The sequence below is a fragment of the Misgurnus anguillicaudatus genome, chromosome 3 (assembly GCF_027580225.2).
Source record: "Misgurnus anguillicaudatus chromosome 3, ASM2758022v2, whole genome shotgun sequence".
Classification (NCBI taxonomy): domain Eukaryota; kingdom Metazoa; phylum Chordata; class Actinopteri; order Cypriniformes; family Cobitidae; genus Misgurnus; species Misgurnus anguillicaudatus.
This window is the reverse complement of record NC_073339.2, coordinates 37,319,648-37,345,471: the sequence shown is the minus strand read 5'-3', so window position 1 is coordinate 37,345,471 and position 25,824 is coordinate 37,319,648. Positions and strand designations below refer to the sequence as shown.

At 36.0% G+C, this 25,824-nt stretch overlaps 3 protein-coding genes and 1 long non-coding RNA gene across 6 annotated transcripts; 3 read left to right on the top strand and 1 right to left on the bottom strand.

The window, feature by feature from the left end:
* Positions 1–4,024: 4,024 nt before the first annotated feature.
* Positions 4,025–5,255, top strand: LOC129444838 (interleukin-8). The gene is made up of 4 exons (XM_055205778.2): positions 4,025–4,220; positions 4,373–4,490; positions 4,641–4,727; positions 4,836–5,255. Exons 1-4 carry the CDS (start codon positions 4,157–4,159, stop codon positions 4,846–4,848), a joined length of 282 nt encoding a protein of 93 aa, XP_055061753.1. The 5' UTR covers positions 4,025–4,156; the 3' UTR covers positions 4,849–5,255.
* Positions 5,256–8,820: 3,565 nt separating this feature from the next.
* On the top strand, positions 8,821–9,934 carry LOC129444837 (permeability factor 2). 3 transcript variants are annotated; one of them, XM_073866093.1, is made up of 4 exons: positions 8,821–9,026; positions 9,199–9,331; positions 9,533–9,619; positions 9,740–9,934. In XM_073866093.1, the coding sequence occupies exons 1-4, from the start codon at positions 8,963–8,965 to the stop codon at positions 9,747–9,749; spliced, it is 294 nt and encodes a 97-aa protein (XP_073722194.1). In that variant the 5' UTR covers positions 8,821–8,962; the 3' UTR covers positions 9,750–9,934. The 3 variants fall into 3 exon arrangements, with proteins under 3 accessions (XP_073722194.1, XP_055061751.2, XP_055061752.2); XM_055205776.2 differs by having other exon boundaries at positions 9,734–9,934; XM_055205777.2 differs by having other exon boundaries at positions 8,823–9,026; positions 9,737–9,934.
* Positions 9,935–13,366: 3,432 nt separating this feature from the next.
* On the top strand, positions 13,367–15,287 carry LOC129444836 (interleukin-8). The gene is made up of 4 exons (XM_055205775.2): positions 13,367–13,565; positions 13,752–13,878; positions 14,178–14,264; positions 14,378–15,287. The coding sequence occupies exons 1-4, from the start codon at positions 13,502–13,504 to the stop codon at positions 14,415–14,417; spliced, it is 318 nt and encodes a 105-aa protein (XP_055061750.2). The 5' UTR covers positions 13,367–13,501; the 3' UTR covers positions 14,418–15,287.
* Positions 15,288–19,046: 3,759 nt separating this feature from the next.
* On the bottom strand, positions 19,047–25,089 carry LOC129444834 (uncharacterized). Its single transcript, XR_008644625.2, has 3 exons — positions 24,633–25,089; positions 19,871–19,934; positions 19,047–19,775 (listed from the first exon to the last, which is right to left on the bottom strand). It is a non-coding gene; the product is annotated as an uncharacterized lncRNA (long non-coding RNA).
* Between the last annotated feature and the right edge of the window lie 735 nt (positions 25,090–25,824).

Genomic DNA, 25,824 nt, shown 5'->3' with positions numbered 1-25,824 from the left:
TTCAAATATTGCCAGTGGGTGGAGTCAGCCTCTGACCAGGGGTAGTTACTCTTTAAATTCATCCTCATTTACCCAACAACCTTTTATCATTTCTGCACTCGAATAACCAAAATACACTCACCTAAAGGATTATAGGAACACCTGTTCAATTTCCCATTAATGCAATTATCTAATCAACTAATCACCATGCTTCAATGCATTTTGGGGTATGGTCCTGGTCAAGATAATCTCCTGAACTCCAAACTGAATGTCAGAATGGGAAAGAAAGGTGATTTAAGCAATTTTGAGCGTGGCATGGATGTTAGTGCCAGACGGGCCGGTCGGAGTATTTCATAATATGCTCAGTTACTGGGATTTTCACGCACAACCATTTCTAGGGTTTACAAAGAATGGTGTGCACAGGGAAAAACATCCAGTATGCGGCAGTCCTGTGGGTGAAAATGCCTTGTTGATGCTAGAGGTCAGAGGAGAATGGGCCGACTGATTCAAGCTGATAGAAGAGCAATTTTGACTGAAATAACCACTCGTTACAACCCAGGTATGCAGCAAAGCATATGTGAAGCCACAACACGCACAACCTTGAGGCGGATGGGCTACAACAGCAGAAGACCCTACCAGGTACCATTCATCTCCACTACAAATAGGAAAAAGAGGCTACAATTTGCACGAGCTCACCAAAATTGGACAGTTGAAGACTGGTAAAATGTTGCCTGGTCTGATGAGTCTCGATTTCTGTTGAAGTGATAGAATTTGGCATAAACAGAATGAGAACATGGATCCGTCATGCCTTGTTACCACTGTGCAGGCTGGTGGTGTAATGGTGTGGGAGATGTTTTCTTGGCACACTTTAGGCCCCTTAGTGCCAATTGGGCATCGTTTAAATGCCACAGCCTACCTGAGCATTGTTTCTGACCATGTCCATCCCTTTATGATCACCATGTACCCATCCTCTGATGGCTACTTCCAGCAGGATAATGCACCATGTCACAAAGCTCAAATCATTTCAAATTGTTTTCTTGAACATGAAAATGAGTTCACTGTACTAAAATGGCCCCTACAGTCACCAGATTTCAACCCAATAGAGCATCTTTAGGATGGTGGAATGGGAGCTTCGTGTCCTGGATGTGCATCCCACAAATCTCCATCAACTGCAAGATGCTATCCTATCAATATGGGCCAACATTTCTAAAGAATGCTTTCAGCACCTTGTTGAATCAATGCCACGTAGAATTAAGGCAGTTGTGAAGGGGGTCAAACACAGTATTAGTATGGTGTTCCTAATAATCCTTTAGGTGAGTGTATAATATACATTCAGCAGACACTTTTGTCTAAAGAGACTTACAGTGCATTCCAGGTATACATTAACAACAACCTTTGTGTAGCAAGTTTGATGCTCTGTCAAAAATTGATTAACAGAAACATATAGAGGATGTAATCTTCAATGTCATCACAGAGAAATTATAAAAAAATTTGACACAAGCAATTTTATAAGTTTTCACTTAATTGTTTTTGTGAATCGGAAAATATGGGACTTGGTTATCATACAGTGAATGTTATTACTGGTACATTATTAAATTTTTATTATTATTACATTGAATAAAAATATATGACTATATAACACCTAAACAAACCAAGCAACTCTAAATGTAAAACAGGTTGTGATGGTAAATCAGTTTAAGGTTAAACATAAACTCTTAATCTTTCTCTCAGGCTTGTTTTGATAGTTTAATATATGCTACACCTTGTGGACACAATGTATGGTTTACTATATAACCCTAAAGGTAATGTGTGTATCTGACTCACGCTGTTTGAAATGTTTTCCTTTAATCTGGGCATTTCCCATTTCCTACTAAAGATAAGGCCAAACATACACATTCTTTACTTATCTATCAAAGCTCGTCTATTTAAGAAAAGGGATGTATTAGAGAAGGTTTTGACAAGTTTTCACTAAGAAATTTGCAATTACAGTACTTCCATTACAGTACTTCCTTTTCATTGCATCATTGCCATGTTTCGAAATGAACGTACCGTATTCACTGATGTTGTCTCAGATTACTTTCTACAGTAAGTGATCTGTTAAGCTCACAGATAAGTATGGTTTAATGATGTTTTGTATTAACAAGTTCCAAGTTCCCTGGAAGTTCTTTATAGATTGTTTAGTTTGAACTTCAGCCACTAGCTTGTCCAAACATTTTATAATACTGTGCAATCTTTCAAAAGAAACAGATATTTGTGGTTTGGTACCAGCCTACTTTTTTCAGCTTTTCTTTTGTATGTTTTACCCATTTAACTGGTGCCAATTAAACAATTCATGAGCTGCACCTGGATCTGAAATCGGCAACTTTCATACTACATACATACCGTAAAAGGCGAAGCTCAATCAGTATACTATATATATATATATGTATATATATATATATATATATATATATATATATATATATATATATATATATATATATATATATATATATATATATATATATATATATATATATATATGTATATATATGTATATATATATGTATATATATATATATGTATATATATATATATATATGTATATATATGTATATATATATGTATATATATATATATATATATATATATATATATATATATATATATATATATATATATATATATGTATATATATATATATATATATGTATATATATATATGTATATATATATGTATATGTATATGTATATGTATATGTATATGTATATGTATATACATCCTAGTTGGTGAAATCATGTTCATATAGACATATAGACATATAGACATATATACACATATATATATACATACATACATATATACATACATACATATATATACATACATACATACATATACACATACATACATACATACATACATAAATACATATCAATTGTTGGTCCTATATATATGTATATATATATATATGGTGAACGTGATTTCACCAAGTAGGATGTGATCCTGAATCAACACCATTGTTGGTCCTGGATCAACATTTTCATTAGCCAATCAGTTTAGTATTTGTTTTGGGGGTTTTAAAAATACCCCTCAAACTATTATTTCACACTAATTTGAGGGTTTAAAAATTGTTAGGGTTTGAGTTATATATATATATATATATATATATTTCATGATGTCTTGTTGTCTAAGGAGTAGCCAAATTCAAAAAGTTTATAAGACTGGAGGCCATGTGGCTCTTTTCAAGTGAAAGTGGTTATGTAATAAGAAATATATTTGAGTTGCGGTTAAATTTGTGTAACAACCCCTGCGTATATGATGTTGACAGTTGCTATCACGTAATAGGTTAGAGAACATACAGGTTACGTGATCTAGGTACAGTAGCCAATGAGTAAAATCCAAAATGTGTTGGGGTACCTATTGGAAACTTGCAGTAAAAAAGAAAAACTGGTAACACTTTATTTTTACAGTTTCTATTACATAATTATAGTAATAATGGTAAATTTTGCATAGTTACATTTAAACTAACCCTAAACTAAACCATAACTCTAAAGTATGGTCATGTTGTTACTTTATATTTCTCACTTCTTAACTATACAATTACACTGTAACACAGTCAGTACTGAAAACTGTACCTTAAGTTTAAAAGTTTTTTTACCTGCCTTGTCAGCTTTAATTTATGTACATTTTAAGATAATAAAAATGAAATGTTTTAGTGTTTCTCAAAATGCCACTGTAAATGCTATTAAAAAAATCCTGAAACAAAACATGTTTTGGCCAATTGTGTTAATAAGAATTTCAATGCTATATATAATGTGATGATGATATGTTTAAAATTAGCTGAAATGTTAGAAGTTTTGTAACATACAGATGTCACCCTAAGGAACTTCTAAAATTCCTAAAGCGCATCCTGCTGTCACTTTCTTAATCACATGAATAAACCAAATGACACGTTGAAGTTAACAAACTATAAGGTTTATGATGTCAGCACAAACTTTCCCAGAGTTATATTGCACAACTTCAATTTGACTCATATCCAGGACTGGGCTTTAAAAGGGCTGTAGATTCAATCTTCTAATCACTTGAACATCCAGACACATCTCTGATACAGTTGGACGGCTTTCAAAGTTCACCAGCATCTACACGACAGAAGAATTGAAAAGACTATTTGAACTTTCTGCATCTAGAAGAAGAATGAACTGCAAAATCTTTGTCGTCTCCATTATTGTCCTTGTGGCATTTCTGGCCATTGGTGAAGGTAAGCAAGCTGCCAACATTGCTTTTGACAAACAAATTATTCACCTTAATAAATATAATAAAACAAGATAGCATAGATTATTTTCTCAGATATAAAGATTTAATGGTATATGTGCATAACTAAATATTAATGGCTGTGATGTTTTTGTACAGGTCTGGGAGTAGATGACCGCTGTCGGTGCATTAACACAGAAAGTCGACGCATGGGCAAACTCATAGAGAAGATTGAACTCTTTCCACCCAGCTCACACTGCAAAGACCCAGAGATCATGTGAGTGTTTATACTTTTACAATGCAACACCATTATTGATATGTTACTTAGTAATAGAGTCTTTTCTTGCAAATAAAAATATGTAGATGTAGAAAAAAGACACAGAATTTTATGAAGTTACTAAGTATTGTTTTCTTATTTTTAACACAGTGCCACCCTGAAAGAAACTAAGCAGGAGATCTGTCTGGACCCAGCTGCCCCTTGGGTTAAGAAAATAATCGAGAGGATCATTGCCAAGTAAGTGCCAATAAACCCTCATCATATATTTGATCTTTATCTTATTTTCCATGTAAGCAATCTTCATCTTTCAATCATTTAATCATTTACTGTTTCTTTGTTTTGCAGCAAATCACCATGAATGTGTCAAACATCTGCGTGTTTTCAGTGAAAGCATGTAAACCACACCAGCCTCTTCACAGCCACTATTTAACTTTTATTTATGGCAATATTGTACAGCACTTGCCTTGTTGGGAATGTGTTTACAGAACTGTTCGGATTTTTATGTGTGTAAATTAAGAATAAGTATTTATTTATTGTGAAATGAAGGTTATTTATTATGTATTTATAATATTTTATATTCTTTCTAACTGTATTGTGTGTTTGGCTGTGTGTATGACATTTCTAAGTACTATTACACCAGCTGTGTTATTAAGTGTTAGCGTTTATACTTCTCCCACTTAAGTTCAAGTGGATTTGATGAGTTTACAGTTTTTAAACTCTAACTTTGGTTGGAGGTTTGCATCTTTGTGCTTGATGAAGAGTGCAATAAATATGGAAACAAACATCATTTGTGTATTTTCATTTTTAAAAAGAGCAACTTTTTGTGGTATCATGAGGATTTCTGTTTAAAGGTGTGAAAAAATACTGTAGTTCCTGTGGATCAACTGTCCAATGCAGCTGTTTTTTTAGGAATTATAAACATCAAGGCCAAAAAAGCTATATTTATTATTATCATTATTATTTATTATTATTATTTCACTCTAATGCTACAACATTGTAAAACAATTACTATATAAATGAACAAAATTAAAAATACACAGTTTAAAGGAATGTACCATTTTCTTAAAAGAAAAATACAGATAATTTACTCACCACCATGTCATCCAAAATGTTGATGTCTTTCTTTGTTCAGTCGAGAAGAAATTATGTTTTTTGAGGAAAACATTGCAGGATATTTCTCATTTTAATGGACATTAATAGACACCAACAATTAATACTTAACTCAAAACTTAACTTTTTTTCAACAGAGTTTCAAAAGGACTATAAACAATCCCAAACGAGGCATAAGGGTCTTATCTAGCAAAACGATTGTCATTTTTGACAAGAAAAATAACAAATATCCACTTTTAAAGCACAACTTTTCGTTTAGATATGGTCGTCATGCGCTAGCGTGACCCGACGCAATACGTCATCAAGTCAAGAGGTCACAAAGGACGAACGCAAAACTGCCCCAGTGTTTACAAGTGTGTTGAAAGAGGACCGTTCCTGCGTTGTTGTATGTCGGCTGATACTAATTAATGTCTTTGTGTCAGTTTATTGTTTACAATGGTCCCCAAATGTGCGTTTTATATGTGTAACACGTGACCTCCCTACGTCACTACGCATTTGCGTTGGGTCACGCTGGACTGGACCTAAACGAAAAGTTGTGCTTTAAAAGTGTATATTTGTTATTTTTCTTGTCAAAAATGACAATCGTTTTGATAGATAAGACCCTTATGCCTCGTTTGGGATTGTATATAGTCCTCTGAAACTCCGTTGAAAAAAACTGTTAAGTGTTAAGTATTAAATGTTGGTGTCCATTAAAGTCCATCAAAATGAGAAAAATCCTGCAATGCTCTCCCCAAAAAACACAACTTCCCCTCGACTGAACAAAGAAAGACATCAACATTTTGGATGACATTGTGGTGAGTAAATTATCTGGATTTTTCTTTTAAGAAAATGGAATATTCCTTTAATACTGTATGTATGGTACCAGAAATACTAAACGTTCAAGTTCAATGTCCACTCCATCTGCAAGATTGGCCAGTTTTAATACTATTTTATATTATTTTTATTTTAAATTAGGTGATATTTGAACATTATTCAATAAATTCACTCTATATGATGTTGGTAAACCTATTATTAGTGATGCACCAATCAACTGGCCATAGCCAGTTTTTGTCGGTTTTTGCTTTCTTGCTACGTAAACACCAAACGGGGGGCATGGCGTGTTGGGGCATACACACTAAACGCGAGTTCAGCAATTTGCGCAAGTAGATTACATACAACAAAAAACATGCGCTACTTGCCTCGAACGTGTCTTCGCCCAAGTGGAAAATATTTAACTTGCATGACAAATTCGCATGACACAAAGTTAAATCCCGTGAGTAATCTAGAGTGAGCGAGCAACGCGATGCCCCGCGCAAAGACACGTCTGATCGGGTCTTTGCATTGACTTTGTATGTAATCTACTCATGCAAATCGCCGAATTCGCATCCGGTGTGAACCCACAGTAACACGGCAACAGTTTCTTTGTTTTATTTTGGCCGATCTGCTTTATGGAAACAAAGCTGCTATGTGGGATCCTTGTGAAGGAAACTGTCTCAAGAAAAGTCTTGATGCTATTTTCTTTTCATATCTCACATTAATGCCTGGTAAAGTGCTGTTTATAAGTGGGAGCAAAGCCATCTACTGTCGGATAGCGAATTAGCGCTTTCATTTAACCCGTCTGGTGTTTTTTTATTTGTGCATATGTTTTGCTTAAAGAGCAACTATTATCCGATTCACGATTCCCATATGCAAAAGATACACATCCCAAAGTAAACAATCATGCGAGTTATCATTTCCAACGTAAATCCATTTTCTTGGACTCCAACAAACACACGGATTGTAGGCACAGTTTACTTCCTGGGCCAGTTGGTGTGGACACGACGGTCATCATAATTCCGTCCGCTTCTGAAATACAGCCTTTAAGTAGTCGATGTTTTAGTATATTTCAAGAATTAACTATTCACTAAAAACCATGATTCAAATACGAATTTTGTGCAGTGCAGAGTAGCGTTTCTTTTTTGTCGTTTCTACGATCACAAATGCAGACATGGTTCTTATTTTTTAGCAATCCTGTACCAATCTGTACGTCCTGCTCAAGCCGCCCTGACAAAGTTGATCAATCAGCGTGGTCATCTGCATTTTCTGGATCAGATTCAGGTTGGTAAAGACGAAATTAACTCCTGTCGGTATTGCATTGTGAGCTAATCTTTCAAACATGGTAAGGAGCGTCACATTTCCGGCTGACAACGAGGTATTCAGTCGAATCACAATGTACAGGTTAGCTGGCCAATCAGGGACACAGCGCTTTTCAGAATAATGAGCTTTGCACAAATCAGAGCGTTTGAGGAAGGCAGGGATATCTGGAGCAACAAAAATGTACGGTATGTGGAAAATGATGTGTTTTTATAACCATAAACCACGCAAACACATACCAAATACATAAAATAAAGTCGTTTTTAGCAACGAAACAGGTGTAGGGGTGGGTGATAAACCGGTAAACATGACCGGTAGAAATTTGTCAACCGGTAAAGATTTAGAGATCGAAGTTACACGCCCACGTCACGCTCCTGTGTGCGTGGTCACGAAAACGTAACGTTTGTACACGTATTTAAGCACAGCAGTTTTAAAACAAGTTATTTTAAGCCATTGAAACACAAACAACAGAATATATGCGTGCCCTCTTTCTGTGTGAGAAGCTTGCAACGCAAGTTGCGCAACCACTGCCCATGAAGCTCGTGAAAATTTTTCCCGCTTTACATACACATATGCGTCGAAATTCTCGTTTTTAAAAGGATCCTCATAAACACGACCATTTAGGGCTTAAGAGAAAGTGAACAGCTAAAAGAGAAAACGCATGTGTAACATTAGATCCGGTCTTAAAGGGGAAGTTACCTAATTTTGCTCCTGTCTGTCACTCATGTTTATCAAACAGCATTGAGAGAAAATCTTTCACTGCTCTTGACCAAATCACTCTTCTACCTTAAATAAAATATATATATATACATACATACATATACATACATACAGGGACAACTTTTGTATACCTTGTACCTTTTTTTTCTGAGAGTGTGAAGATATTTTTAAAATTATAGCTGAACATATGGACATGTCACCATAAGAATCCTCTGAAATTCCAGAAGCTCATCCTGCAGTCACTTTCTTAATTACATGAATAAACCCTGCTGAGATTGACAAACTCTAAGGTTTATGACGTCTGCACAAACTTTCCCAGATTGTTATATTGCACAATTCCCTCTGACGCATATCCAGGACTGGGCTTTAAAAGAGCTGCGAGCTCCAATCTTCAAATCACTTTTGCATCCATACACATCACTGATACAGCTGGACGGCTTTCAAAGTTCACCAGCATCTACGCAGCAGAATATTTAAAAATACTTTTCGAACTTTCTGCATCTAGTATATCGAAACTTTGCTTTGGAAGGATGTACTGCAAAATCGTTGTCATCTCCGTTATTGTCTTGGTGGCATTTCTGGCCATTGGTGAAGGTAAGCATGCTGCCAACATTGTTTTTGACAATCAAATGCAACTATTCACCTTAAACATAAGATAGCATAAGATTCTCTTTCTCTCTTTTAAATGTGCAATCCACCTTTAATAGCGGTATACAGTATGTGCAATGGGGCATACCTGAATATTAATAGCTGTCATTTTTTTTAGGAAAGAGCCTTAAAGGTATGGGAGTGGATCAACGCTGTCGCTGTATTGAAACAGAAAGTCGACGCATAGGTAAACACATAGAGACGGTTGAAATTTTTCCACCCGACTCCCACTGCAAAGACAAAGAGATTATGTGAGTGTTCATACTTTTAAACGTACTAATACCTAGATCCGTATGTGTTAGTTAATGATTTGTAACTATGTAAAATTATAACAGTGATGCTGTAATGTAAATCCTAAGCATTATTGATATGTTTCTTAGTAATGAACTCTTTTCAACAAATAGACCATGCAAAAAAAAGGTTATTAAGTATTTTTTTCTTATTCCTAACAGTGCCACCCTGAAAGAAACTAAGCAGGAGATATGCCTGGACCCAAATGCCCCTTGGGTCAAGAAAGTAATCGAGAAGATCATTGACAAGTAAGTGTAAATACAGTAAACTGTAATCATATATTTGATGTTTATCTTAAAGCGTCAAATTTTCCAGTCAAACCTCATCTTTCAATCTTTAATAATTTTCTGTTTCTTTGTTTGCAGCAAATCATCATAAACGTGTCAACCAACCCCGACGTGAAAGCATGTAGACCACACCAGTTTCTTCACAGCCAACTTTTATTTATGGCAACATTGTACAGCACTTGCCTTGTGGGTGTGTGTTTACAATATTGTTGGGATTTGTATATATGTATATAAAGAATATTTATTTATTGTTAAATAAAGGTTTTTATTATGATATATTTGTAATATTTTACATTCTTTCTAACTTTATTGTGTGTTTGGCTGTGTGTACACTGCAAAAAATGACTTTTGTTACTTTAAAAACTTGAATGGGAGAAGTGGAAACACTAACACTTACACTTCAAAAAATGTGTTTCTTACTTAGTATTTTGGTCTTGTTTTCAGTACAAATATAAACAAATTCTTAAACCAAGATGTATTTTCTTGATGACCAAGATGACATAAGAAAATAGTCTTAAGACATGAATGATAAAATTTGGGTGAATTTGTGCTTAAAATGAGCAAAAATGCCAATGGGATGAGAAAAAAATCTTGAAATAAGTTTACTTTTTTACTCGCCCCATTGGCGGATGTTTTTGCTGGTTTTGAGCACACATTCACCTAAATTGTTTATTTTTTGTCTAAAAACTAGACTTATTTTCTTGGGTCATTTTGCTCATCAGGAGAATACATCTTGATTTTTAAATATTTCTACTGAAAACAAGACAAAAATACTAAGTAAATCTTAAATGCGCATTCTGCATGTGTGCATTTAAAAATACGTCAATAAATACACTTTATATGACGTTGGTAGTTATTAGTAAATTCTGAACTTGTTGGTTTTTGCTTTCTAGCACAGCAACCATTTCTTAGTTTTTTTTTTGACGATCTGCATTATAAAAAAACAAAGCTTTTATATGTAGGGTGCTTCTGAGGGAAACTGTCTTGAGAAAAGCCTTGATGCTATTTTCGTTTCGCATCTCAGATTACAGTTTTTCTGAATTGCTGAAACACTAAACCCGGTTCTCTGAACCAAATTACAAGTGGCCTAAACCCATTTGTCAAATCATGCACTCTTTTGGAAAAACCTTAAACAAGTTTAGGTAGTTAGACATTGTTTGCAAAACTCTAAACACAAAGTTCTCATTAGAAACACATTTCACACTTGTTTAGCAAAATTCTAAACACAGGCAGCAAAAGTTAAACACAACTACAACACAGTTGTCATCGAGTAAACACAATAAATCAAAATTGTTCACACTTTATTATATTGGCTGTCAAATTTGCCTTTTGTGAAAAGAATTGTATCCAGAATAAGAAATGCTTTGATGCATTTTTTATTGATTCCATGACATTTATTTTTTTTCAAACCATGTCTGAAAACTGAAAAACTGTAAATATTACAAAGAATACATCTAAACCAAAACACAGTAAAATCTATTGGAGTATACAGTTTTTTTACAGATGCTAGGACACATTTCTCAATACTTACACTGTTATAAAATTCTGTAGAAATTACAGTGTTACTGGCAGCTGGTTGCCAGTAACTTAATGTAGATTTTAAATTTATGTTATTTACTGGCAACAGTTTGTTCAAAGTTAAATGAACATGAAACATTTTCAGTCTTTATTTTCTACAGTAAGTTACTGGCACCAGCTGCATAATTACAGCAATTTTTTTACAGTGTAGGTCACTTTTGCAAAACTCTTCACACAGTTCTCCTAACCAACTTTCCGCTTGGCAAAGCAGTTCATTTTACATTCAAAATGCACTACAACTACCAAAACACTTTATTCAGGTCTCAAATCAACTCATTCTTCCAGAACACTTGCAAAATTTGACAGCCGACAAACACACTTTGTCACCCACAAAACAATGACCTAAAAAACACTAACAACGTGTAGCATTATACAATGTTTTCTTGTGTAAAACAAAGACACATCACTGTTTATAATTTAATGCAATATATGTTACTGGGATGAATCAGAATTCGTCAATATTTTAATTCCAAAATACAAGAATTTGTATACACACCATCCACTGATACAGATACAATAGTAATGCGAATCTACTCGGTCTTCTACATTTGGCCAATTGTTTTATAGCATTAAATTTTAAGATATAAAATATATTTCATTAAAATATTACTGTAGAAGTGTAGTGAATTGCTGTCTTATTCAGTTTTATATCATGTTATTGTTTTGAACATAAGTTTAACAGTTTTGAAAACAGTATGTAAGCATGTGCAAATTGGCCTGTACGTACAAAGAGTTTTGGCAGTTGTTGTGTCTGAGTGAGAAAATAATTCATGAAATTTGAGAGATGTAGTCATTGAATGCATTTTGTGCCAAACCAATGATAATTGATCCTCAGTTTAGCCCACAGACTTCTGTTGTGCTCACTCTGTATAGAGAGTTTTGCAAAAGTGACCTAAGTTTGAGAAATGTGTCCTAGCATCTGTAAAAAACTGTAAGACAGCCACTATTTATACTCAGTCTCTTCTGTCTTGACGATGAGGCCACAAAGAGAAAGAGTTACACATTTGCAAGACGTGTCTTCTGCTCTGCTGAGATAGCGATGATGAGTGGCTCCTAGTTTTTTTAACCAGGTCAAAGCAATCAAGAAAAACTGTAATTGCAGTACTTACAGTAAAGTATTCACTATATAAACTAAACTTGTGATTACAGTAATAGAGATTTTTTTAAGTATTTGTCAAGTGTGTTCTTATATACAATAAACATATTTTCTGTAAGCATATCCTGTATGTTGTGTTTTCCAAGAAGTGTTTAATGGATGTTCTGTAGTGTTTATTTTATTGAGTGTGTGTATTTGAAAGCTTGGGAATGGCGCCCTGTGGCTCTGCAAGATTTTGTGCAGCATCCGGTGTGTTAACGCTCTTACACCAGATGCGAGTTCAACGATTTGCGCGAGTAGATTACATACAAAGTCAATGCAAAGACGCAATCAGAGGCATCCTCGCGTGGGGCGATGCGAATGACGCAATATGGGCGGCGCGTTTGCCATGAAAATACGCGCTATTCGCCTCAAACGCGTCTTCGCCCAAGTTGAAAATATTCAACTCGAGCAAAAAATTTGCATGACATGAAGTTAAATCCCGCGAGTAATCTAGAGCGAGCAACGCGATGCAATTGCACGGTTCGCATTTGGTGTAAACCCACAGTTACTGTGGGTTTACACCAGATGCGAGTTCAACGATTTGCGCGAGTAGATTACATACAAGGTCAATGCAAAGACGCGATCAGACGCGCCCTCACGTGGGGCGATGCGAATGACGCGATATGGGCAAAACAAGGAATGTGCACTCAGAAAAAAGGTACAAATATGATATGCAACCTTTTAGGTACAAAACTGTATTTTTCGAAAAGGTACTGCCTTGTGAAAACTTTTGTACCACCTTGTACCTTTATTCTGAGATTAAATTATAGCTAAAATGTAAAAAACAGTTTTTTAACATATGTCACCCCAAGGAACCCTTGAAATTCCTAAAGCTCATCCAGCTGTCACTCTTAAAATCACATAAGTAAACCAACTGACACGCTGAGGTTCACACACTATACGGTTTATGGTGTCTGTATAAACTTTCCCAGATTGTTATATTGCACAATTCCCTCTGACTCATTTCCAGGACTGGGCTTTAAAAGGGCTGCAAGCTTCAAATCATTTTCACATGCAGACACATCTCTGACACAGCTGGACGGCTTTCAAAGCTCACCAGAACCTACACAGCAGAAGATTTAAAAATAGTTTTTGAACTGCATCTAGTACATCTGAACTTTAGAAGGATGTACTGCAACATTTTTGTCGTATCCATTATTGTCTTTGTGGCAGTTCTGGGCATTGGTGAAGGTAAGCTTACTCCAACTATTCACCTTAATAAATAGGTATACCTATATAAACATAAGATAGCATAAGATTGTCTTTCTCTCTTACTCTCTTTCAATGTGCAATCCACCTTTAATAGCGGTATTTAAATCAATGACAGTATGTGCAATGCGGCATACCTGAATATTAATGACTGTGTTTTTTTTTAAGGAAAGAGCCCTGAGGGAGTAGATCAACGCTGTCGGTGCATTAAAACAGAAAGTCGACGCATGGGCAAACTCATAGAGAAGATTGAACTCTTTCCACCCAACTCCCACTGCAAAGACACAGAGATTATGTGAGTGTTCATACTTTTAAACTTTACCTACAAAGGTACAATAAAGGTACCTTTTCAAAAGTACACTTTTGTACCTACAAAGGTACATATTAGGACCTTTGTAAAATGTACCGTCCCAGTAACAAAAAGGTGTTAGTTAATGATTTGTACTAATGTAAACTTATATCAATAATGCTTAGGATTTACATTATAGCATCACTGATATGTTTCTTAGTAATACACTCTTTTTTAGACAAATAGACAATGCAAAAAACTTTATAAAATGAAGTTATAAAGTATTGTTTTTATTCCTAACACAGTGCCACCCTAAAAAAAACTAAGCAGAAGATCTGTCTGGACCCAGCTGCCACTTGGGTTAAGAAAGTAATCGAGAAGATCATGGCCAAGTATGTATAAATAAACTCTTACCATATATATGATGTTTATCTTAAAGCGTCCTATTTCACAATCAGCCGTCATCTTTCAATCTTTTAATTATTTTCTGTTTCTTTGTTTGCAGAAAATCACCAACAAACCATCAGCGCGTCAGGGCACGTTAGTTTTTAGCAAAAGCATGTAGACCACACACCAGTCTCAGAGATGCCGTTGAATTTTTTTTATGGCAACATTGTACACTTGCTTTGTGGGAGTGTGTGTGTGTTTACAAAACGTTAGGGATTTGTATATATATGTATATATGTATATAAGTATTTATTTATTATTATTTATTATATACACTCTATAAATTGCTGGGTTATTTTTGACCAATACTGGACAGAACACATCGCTGGGTTAAAATTGACCCAATGCTGGGTTGTTTTAACCCAACTGCTGGGCTATTATATCCCATGGTTGCATAACAAATACCCAACATTGGGTCATTTTTAACCCAGCACGTGTCCAATATTTACCCATTATGGGTCAAAAATAGCCATTTTTAGAGTGTATTTTGTATATTTTACATTAAATTCATTTACACCGGAAATTTCCGTAAAATTTGCATCTGTGTGAACACAAACACGTCCCGTAAGTGTTCTAGGCTCTTTGACACAGGAATTTAAATGCAGATCAACATTCACAACGAGAAATGTCGGCAAACTGGACTGAAGCAGAGATCAGGAAGCTCGTCACTATCCGCGATGAAGCTGAGATCATTCACCAGGATGACAAAACAGCGCATCACATGCTCCTTATGATTTTGTCATGAACTAAAATGCATGTGCGTGGTTTCTCGAGAGAGAAATCACAAATAATCAACAAACTTCAGATGCTGTGAAAAAAACAAGGGTGGGACTTTAAATACACCCGGATGCATTTTACATGTATTTTCCGTAATCTTTCTGTGAAAATGGCTTGTATTTCCATTTCTCTTGAATATACAGTTATGATTCATTTAGTTTCATCTATGCAATAAAATATGTCAATAAACATCATTTGTATTTTTATTTTAAGAAGAGCAAATATTAACAACACTTGGTTGTTGTGGTTCTCAAATCTAACGCAAATGAGTGTGATCATCATGCGGCTTTCTGTTCAAAGGTGTCTAAATACTGTGTAGTTCCTGTAGTTGATCCACTGTTTTAAGCTGTTATCAAACTAAACTACCATAAAGTGTCATATTGCTGTATGCAAGTAATCTTTTATGTCTGACCTGAATAACTGGCCTGGTGGTAATGAGATGAATTTCTACATCCGCTTTTGGGCAACCAGGTTTTCTGCTAGTTTCACAGAGCATTGCCCTGCATACAATGCTGCACTGGAGGCTACAATGATACATCTGGCAAAGTTGCTTCTAAACATGACTACACTTGCCACAGATCACGTGACAACGCATGACCACATAAATGAAAAACACCATTCTGTTGCACCCCGAGTATTTCCCCATTATGCGCTATTGATCACATTGCACTTTGGGGATTTTTCACAGCATTTCTTTTTTAAATGCTGAGATGTTTGATTGTTATAAAGGTCAACTTACAGCATAATAACCAACAAAAGAGTATTTCATAATGCACCAATGTTAGTTTTAACAAAAGTTGTCACTGGGACTGTACCTTTTAAGAAGTATAGTTATGCACCTTGTAGTTACAAAACTGTACTTTTTGAAAAGGTACCAACCCAGTGACAACTGTTGTATCTTCTTGTACCTTTATTTATTTATTTTTTTTTGAAAGTGTACTTTTACTTCAAATCAATAAAACATGTTTGCATTAATGTGATAAAAATGCCAGAATAGGTATCAAACTGTGGCGGCAGGTGACTTCTTTTTTCGAGGGCGCACAATGCGAAGTTCGTCACAACATGTATGTAGGCCGTCATGTGTTTGGTTCGTAATTTCAGGATTTATGATAAAAGAGACGCTTCCGTTTACTCGCATAATCTCATGCGTAATCAGAGTTTACTGTTAAGGGAGTGTCTTGGGTATTTTGTAAACTCTTTAATTATTAACCAATTTGACGCATGTGCAGCAGGCACTTATTTTGACAAAACGCGTGATGCACATGGTTCACATGACACAACAAACACATATTTTGAAAACACAAGCAACACACAACACTCCAAACACATATTTTGAATTTGCGCCCCTCGGAAGAGCAGTCATGGGCCGCCACTGGTATCAAATAGTTTTATTGCTAGTAATAAACTGAGGTATTGCGCATCAATAAATCTTTTTAATCTCATTTTATTGTTTTTAGTTTTCCTTTGATGGTTTCTCATTCCTTACTTCTTTTGATTGAAAACCGACAGCCAAATGCTGATAAATAATTACAAAGTCCTTTAAAAGGCAAGCCGGCCTACTCAGCAGCCATATTGCGAATGCTTTGGGACAGCTATTATCAGTACAGCTCTTATCTACTACAGTCTAATAGAGATTATTTAAAGATTATGTTCCAATAAAATACTGTACTTCAAATCAGAAATTATGCTAAATATAAATTAGGTTTTTTCTGACATGTCCAGCAAATTAGCATTTTAGATTAAACCTGATTGGTTCTTTTAAAGGTCACATATTTACAAAACTGAAATTTCGTGGCTTTTTTCGTGATAACTGAGGTCTAGGGGCAATGTAAGTAGCATATAAGTTTCAAAACAGTCATTTAAGAGTCAAATGCACACAGCATGCTTGAAGTAGCTGTGAGTTAAAACGGTTCGTTTGTACTTCCTTAAAATCGCTATGTCACAAATATACAGTCACCGCCTTCATGCTACGTTCACCTCAGCCACGGTAAAGACTTCAAGCGTGAGTGGACAGTTACACGGAGCCGTCTGTAACATTTCACTGCATTATGTATGTGACAAATAAATCTGAATCTGAATCTGAGATATTTCAATGTTAAGACAATGTGAAGACGCGTTGATGCGCGTCTGAAGTCTCGCTGCGCGAATGAGGCGTTTAGCGCGGCACAGTAGACGCGATTCTGCCTCGTTCGCAAATTGAGCGTCTGGCGCGGTACGCACGAATGGTGCTTTTTGTGCATTTTGAGTTTGACGCCCGAGTAGAAAAATTTGAACTTTGCCGGATTTTCGCTCCACGTTAACCAATCAGGAGCCTGCTTGCTGCTGTGGCGGCAGTCCCGCCCGGGGTTAATTATTCAACATGGAGAAACGCTTGATATTGTCTATGAGCAGTCACCCGGTGCTATACAACACAAGTTCTTATTTCTATAGAGACAGGAATAAAAAGAACCTCGCTTGGAAGAGTGTCAGTGAGAACATTGGGCAACCTGGTAAGTTGTAACTACACATTTCTCTTTTGAGTCACGTGACGTTTATCAACCCGCTGCATTCCCGCCGTTTTTCAAACTATTTTACCCCTATAGTAAGGGGACCAAATACAAACCGGTAACTCTCTCGATGAATGCACAATCAACATCAGCTATCTTGCAAACAGACAACCGCATAGCACTTGCCCCTCCAACAGGAAGCGGATTTCGCCCCTGACACGCGTCAAATGCTTGCTTTTTCCGCGCGTCTACTTGACTCTAGACGTGCGAATGTTCGAAATGGTAGACGCGATTTTGACGCCTCAAACGCGGCTGGTGTGAACCCGCGGTCAGTCTCCACCCCGAGCACTGTCCACCGCTCACAGCCCCACCCCCTTTTTGCCAAACAAACCCCTAAGGAATATCACACCATGTGAGAAAATGCTGTTCAATTAATGGATGCCAGGAAACTAAATCATTGCACAATCTTCTGAAGAACATTTATATACGAGAACAATGGATAATGTTCATTTATTCAGAAATTCCTCAAGAATTATTTTGACTTTAGCCATCTGTTCTAAATCTCACAACTGCTTCAATGTGGCAGAGTTCAGTGCTGGTTTCTCCAAGAATCTACTTGTCAAAGATGTTGCAGTCCTTTTACTTTGTTGGGTCCGACGTCAAATCCACAACCCGTAAGTAAACACATTTTAAGTAGGGCGTTTATCTTGTTTAGTAAAGCGACATCACCTTCAAAACCGGCTGCCGGTTGTCGCTTCTGAAAGTGGCTGAAGATGATTTACTACTAATCAATGAACCGGCTTTACTGATGAGGTGTGCGAGACAATCACATGCGATTTATCATGCAGTCCTAACTTTTAAGTTACATTATGGAGCCAGAGAAAACTGAAATGATATATTGTAAACAGTTATGCAACGCTAACGTGATGCTAACGTGTTGCTAGCAAGATGCTTACGTGTTGTTTTGTAATGTTAAAGTCTTTGGTAGCCACAAGTTTTGATAAAATATTTGTTGGAAATCAGACGTTGTTTGTATTCTTAAGTTAAAGACACCAGCCTTGTTTGTGTCTGTTTGTTTATTGAGATAAACATGGTAAGGTTCAAATCTCTTAGTCTCTGTGTCTGTTGGTTTACTAACCTAACATTTAGGGGCGGTTTCCCGGACAGGGATTAGACTGGTCCTAGACTAAAATAAATGTAAGAGCTGTCCAAACTGAAAACAACTTGCACTGACATCTTTTACAATACATCAGTGCCCTTTGGTTTGCCTCAAAATGTATGCCTGTAATGTTTTAGTAAGGCATGTTTGTTCAAACTAGTTATATTTCCTCATTAAACTAAGGCCTAGTTCTGGCTTAAGCTAATCCCTGTCCGGGAAACCACCCCTTATAGTGTCCAGAAACGAAGACTTAGTGTAATTCCATGGGTAACTTTATTTCAACTGCGTATTTCCCTCATAAAATAACAGGCCTATCACAAGAAAGGCTCATGAATATTACTTATTACAGGGCAAAATGACCTGTTTTAGCAGAGCTCCTGAAAGAGGAGCTGTAAAAAATATTATAGAGATTGCTTTTGGTACTTAAAATTGCATATATATATATTCCTAAATCCTTAAATAACCTTAAATAAAATTCTAGAAAGCTTAGAAATATGTGACCTTTAACTGTAAAGCTTGAATTTAATTCTCAAACTTCTATATTGTGCTGTAATCCCTTTTGCAAAAACATGATTAGCTCTGTTAACAATAAGGTACGACAGGTGGCATTTGATGGGTCTGAGACCGTTATAAAAGCTGATATCATACATCTGTCTGTCTTCAAGACACTGCATATCTTTTATTCATCTTAAACAAATCTAATATATTCCATTCACCCATGAACAAGTAGTTAATCTCCCACTATAATTATTATGGTTGAATGAATGAATAACAGAAGCCCAATTATATTATTTGTTTTTCATACCATAGCGAATTGCATCATATGTTGTAATAACAGGCTTAGTAGTTACTGTTTCACTACGAATGAAGCACTGTAAGAGTCCTGTTTTAACATGTTATTGTTTTTTATATTCTTTTTTTTTCGGTTTCTTCATCTTCTCCAATTTCTACAAACTGTTGCAAGATTTTTTGTTCTTTCTACAATCTTCTATTAAAGGGGAACAGCAAATATGCTTGCCAGGGCTTGCCAGAGCCTGAGAAAAGATCAGATAAAGAAAAACAATTTGACAAAGTTGAACTCAGAATGAGATACAGCATTGCAGAAAAAAAGGACGTACAGCATACATACTGACACACATATCTAACAGGATGTGGGCTGACGGGCTTTCAACTTATAGTGGGGTGAGCCAATCCTGTATATATAAAATCATTATATATATATACGGCATTTATATTCAACCTGCACGTGAAGTAACTGTGTGTAGTTTATCACTTTCTACAAACAATAGTGATTCAGCTTCTGATTGTAAGACATAACTTAAAGCATAACTTAAAACATGAACTTGGACGAATTCGGTAATTGATGAACAAATATTAAATGCTGAGAGTATTCAGTTAATATCATTATTTTATTTTTGATGATGATTTTGCTATTTAGCTCCATATGTAACATTGTTGACTTACAATCGGATGCGTTCTGAATTCTCCTTGTCTCCTTGTGCAAAGACCTATAAGTTCAGCAAACTTTTGAGATGAACAGAAAGAAACATTTGTGTGTGTGTGTGTGTGCGTGTGTGTGTGTGCATACAGTGTATAACTATGTGTGCTTTTCTGCACTTGTGGTTGTGGTGTGCTTTTAAGTTTGCAAGCAGGTAGACATACAGTACAGTGAAGTATGTAAATGCGTGTGTGTAAGAAATGCTCAACGGTTTCTGAACAGGCCATGGATTGGTTCTTGCACATATGTCGTTTGCTGTCATTAGCATTGACCTATTTTAGATGATGAACATCAGTTATTATGAGGACAGGAAGTGGTCAAGAGCAAACAAGTGTGGTAGGTGTTTCCTGTTTCTGTACTGCACTGAGGCGGCAAAATCTGTATAGATGTAAAAACATAATGTGATAATGTGTCTATTTGTATGCATATCTTTAAACGATTTTTTAAGGTTTTTCTGTGCCCTTCATCCTTCCATAGATGCCTGTTGTTTTCAGCAAGTTCAGCAATAAATGGTTAAATAAATAATCAAAGATTTTTGAGTGACGGGAGGGGGGGTAATCTTACAGGGTTTTTGAGAATGAGAATGCACGTGTTTCATAATGATGATGCTTTAGGGATGAATGGCTTTAAAGCTGAGCCAGAGGCTGGTTACGCCTATGACACAAGGAGAGCCCGAAAAAGACAGACGGTATGAAGCAATAATAAAGCAAACTTAATTTAACAGGTTTAGTTAAACATTTATATGTAATAAAGCACACGGCAATATAGTTGCATGTCATCCATAAACTTTAGACGTGTTTATCATCATAGTCATTTGTGTTATTATTGTACAGCATGAGTGTAGGGTGTGAAGTAGTGTATTGTACCTTTCTATGCAAGTTGTTTATTTATCAGGCTGGCAATTACGAGAGCAATAACCTCTAGATTGCTAAATTATTTTACAGTAGATCAAAAACACAATAGAGCTTTGAGTGATGGAAATGGATTATAGATTTAGATGAATTAATCATTAACTTACACCAGTCCATTCAAAATAACCTTTTTAACCTGTTGACGAAGTGTGTGCACTATTAATTCATAAAGGGGACAAATTCTTAAAGGGATAGTTCACTTTAAAATGAAAATTCTGTCATTATTTACTCATCCTCATGTTGTTCTAAACCTGTATGTATTTCTTTTTTCTGATGATGACAAAAGAAGATATTTTGAGAAATTATGGTAAACACACAGCAGTAAGTGACCATAGACTTCCATAGTAGAAAAAAAATATTTTGGAAGTATTATGATAAATGATGAAAAAAATACTTTAATAAATGATGGTAAGCACACAGTTGATGTTACCCATTAAATTCCATCATATTTTTTTATTCCTACTATGGAAGTCTGTGGTCGCTTACTGCTGTGTGTTTGCCATCATTTCTCAAGGTATCTTCTTTTGTGTTCGTCGGAAAAAGGAAATGTATACAGGTTTAGAACAACATGAGAATGAGTAAATGTTGACAAAATTTGACTATCCCTTTAAAGGGAACATTTCACCAGACTTTTTAAATGTAAAATAAATCGTTGGTGTCCCCAGAGTACAAATGTGATGCTTTAGCTAAAAAAAACATATAGATCATTTATTATACCAGTTAAAATACCCACTTTATGGGTGTGAGCAAAAATGTGCCATTTTGGGTGTGTCCTTTTAAATGCAAATGAGTTGATCTCTGCACTAAATGGCAGTGCTGTGGTTGGATAGTGCAGATTAAGGGGCGGTGTTATCCCCTTCTGACATCACAAGGGGAACCAAATTTCAATGACCTATTTTTTCACATGCTTGCAGGGAATGGTTTACCATAACTAAGTTACTGGGTTGATCTTTTTCACATTTTCTAGGTTGATAGAAGCACCGGGGACCCAATTATAGCACTTAAACATGCATGGAAAAAGTCAGATTTTCATGATATGTCCCCTTTAAAGTTTCAAGTTTGATGATGTTTTAGTATCATATAAGGGATAGTTTACTCATCATTTATGTTATACACACCCTTATATTGTTCCAAACCTATACATTTTCAGTTGAAAGCTATAAGCAAATCAGCTTACTGTTATCTTAGAAAAATTGCCAAATTAAATGTTTTGTCTCAAGACAGGAACTTAGATTTGTTCGTGCTTTCATCATCAGTAGGTTAGATCAGTGGTTTAAAAAACTGGGGGCCGCAAGATGGTGCCAGGGGGGCCCCAGTTTTATGACATTTTATGAAATACATTAATTTATCATGATTTCTGTGTAATTAAACCTAAAAAAATTAAGCTACTAACCAAAAGCACTACTTTTTTGTATAATGTTTTTTTTAATTAAAGAGTTTTAGAACAGTTTTTTGTCACAAATTTTCTTTGGGGGGCCGCGAAGGAATGCACTGTACACAAGGGGGGCCACACGCTGAAAAAGTTAGGGAACCACTGGGTTAGATTATTCCAATTGACTACTAACTGAGATTCCTAAAAAGGCCATACAGAACCTGATGCAAATCACTCCAGTCTGTAGTTTTTTTAGGGCGCACTCACATTATCCAAACTAAACCAAATCATGCCCCAGCGCGATTGTCCCCCTCTCCCTACTTCCCCTGAAGCACGCACTCACACTGTACTTTTATCGATCTGAGCCCGGGCACACTTTCGTCATTAGGATGCGATTGTTCTGAACAAACAGGAAGTAAAACGCTCTGTTAACACTGGAACCCATCGTAATGTTAAATCTGTACTTTTTATTCTGAGTCATTTGGTGCGCAATGATGACACACAGCCCTCTCGCATACCATCATGTTGCTTAGTTGGTCTGACACGTGTGCAGCTGGAACATTCACATAACCCTGCTGCGCGCATCAGACGGTTTTTAAGAAGGCTGATGAAGGCAAGTGGTCACGCAATTAACGTCTTCACCTTTTGAACCCAAGTGAACCGCCCTCCAGCCCACCTCTGCAACCCAGCCGGGGTGCGATTAACCAATCTGCGCACGGTTATGGTACAGAGCGATCACACTAGTCAAACAAACCAGGCTTTAGGGGTAATACGCACCCGAGCGCAGTTTGATTTGAAAAGTGTGAGAACACCCTTAAAGTGCCTTCCAGTTGTTACATTTAGAAAAGGTGTTATTACTTTAGGAGTATCAAACTCAAGGCCCGCAGGCCAATTCCATCCCGCCCTCTTTTTTATGTAGCTTGCGAGAGCTTACAATTGATTTTATTGTTATGAAAGGTTTTTTCTGCATTCAAAGTCATTTTTTGATCATTTAATGATATTAATGAGTGATAGTGTTGATGATTGCAGGACTCTTTCTCCAAACTAAGTACAGTGTTGTTTCTGTTGTCTCTCTTTTCCTCGCACATATTCATTAAAACTGAACTTTGCATCGAGGGCCCTCAGAAAAAGAAGTCAGCGGCCACCACTGGTGTACGAGTCACCGAATTTAGCATTATATTATTTTAGGTCTTGTTACCTAAAACAGTGGTTTTCAAACTGGGGTCCGCGAGATGGTGCCAGGGGGGCCCCAGTTTTATGACATTTTATGAAATACGTTAATTTGTCATGAATTCTGTGATTTAAACCTTAAAAAAATAAGGCTACTAACCAAAAGCACTACTTTTTTGTATCATTTAATGTTTTTTTTTTTATTAAAATGTTGAGTTTTAGAACAGTTTTTTGTCACAAATTTTCTTTGGGGGTCCGCGAAGGAATACACCGTACACAAGGGGGGCCACACGCTGAAAAAGTTTGGGAACCACTGACCTAAAACATAAGACCATTTTGAAACATGCAACAACTAACTGATAGCAGGGATTGAAAACATTTTTACACAGCAGGGTTAGTTGTAACACAGTGTTACAATTTAAGACTCGGGTATCCAATTAATTAAAACGATGTAAAAACTATTAATCAGAATGATAACTGTAAATACAATATCAGGGGAAATAACTGACGATTATTATTTCTTTGTGTCTTAATTGTGCAGCCCTATTAAAAAAATCTATTTCAATGCATTGATGCGTAATACAAGAATGGTTAGATGAAGGATCATGGATGGATGAATTTGTGAATACCTATCTATTATATATAAACAATATCCACCTTTGGTGTATAGACAGAATTTTATTGAATAATTTGTTTAAAGAAAATTTTCAAGCAGGTGTTGCAACAAACTCTGTTGCAATGAACCCCACCTATGAGGTAAGTTGTAATGTTTTTCCTCCTGTCACTTTCTGTGTAATTGTACGATAACAATCAGTTCCCCAAACAACATTTAAGTGTTCATTCGTAGCAGAGATGGGTGTGTGCTGATTGTGTAAAAAATTATTAAACTAACATAAATCTTTTTTAAATGATAGAGCCAAAGCCAAAAAGCATTACTTACTCGCTCTTCCCATATCCAAATGTCATTCACACTACCCATATTTAACCCGTATTGTTTTTACGGTTGATGAGTTTGAATGCGGTTTCGGATGTAGCGGATGATTCAAAGCCAGATAACTCAGCAGGAGTGACAGGTATCTTTGTCTGATAAATGCATGGCCTACAGTATAAATGCATGACCTATATACAGTATAACAGGGCTATTCAAATCTTACTACAGAGTTTAGTGCCAACCCTAATCAAACTTCCCCACCTGTGATTGTTTAGTGATCATGAAGACCTTGATTAGCTTGCTCAGGTGTGTTTGATCAGAGTTGGAGCCAAACTCTGCAGTGCTCCAGCCCTCCAGGGTAAGATTTGAATAGCCCTGCTGTATAATATGAAGGAGGTTGACAAAATTTCAGTAAGACCATAGTTTTTCTAACCATACTTTGGCTTTAATTGTGACATCTTTACATATAACAGAACTTTGTGCTCCCTGTTCATATGGGTGGGGTTTTACTGTCGGTCTAAGAAAATATTAATTAGCCACCACAGAAAACTAATTTGGCACAGGAAAAACCTTGTATTTTCTTACCTGTGCAATAAAGGGATCACAAAGCGTGTTACATTTTTTAAATAATCTGTACACTTGAATTGACTTTATCATTATTTGTCCTGGGTTATAATTAACAAAAACAGTAGTAATCAATTGCAGAGGCAATGATGCAGTGTAATAAAAGAGGTGATTCATACAGTCTTAAACATACAACCGGCCCTTTAAGAGCAACCGGAATGATGATGTGGCTTGGGATGAAATTGAGTTTGACACCTCCGGCTTAGGACCTTAATACATTGAACACATGCTAATTGTATATAATACAAACAGATTATTCAGATGATTAGGACCAAGTCAGTTAGAAATAGCAAGGTTCACTCAAAAACAAAGTGAGTCAGCCTTTAGCTATTATGCCACTCGTAGCTAGAATCAGCTTCCAGAAAAGATCAGATGTGCTTCAACAATAAACACTTTTAAATCTAGATTAAACCCCATCTGTTTAACCCCTTAGGTGGCACATATACCCTTTGAGTGTGTGTGTGAGGGGTGAAAATGTGATATACATCTTCAAATTACTAATCTTGGTCTTGTTTTAAAGAAGACACTTTGGGGGTTTTCACAGAAGAAGTGTGAAAATATTAAATAAATAAATTGT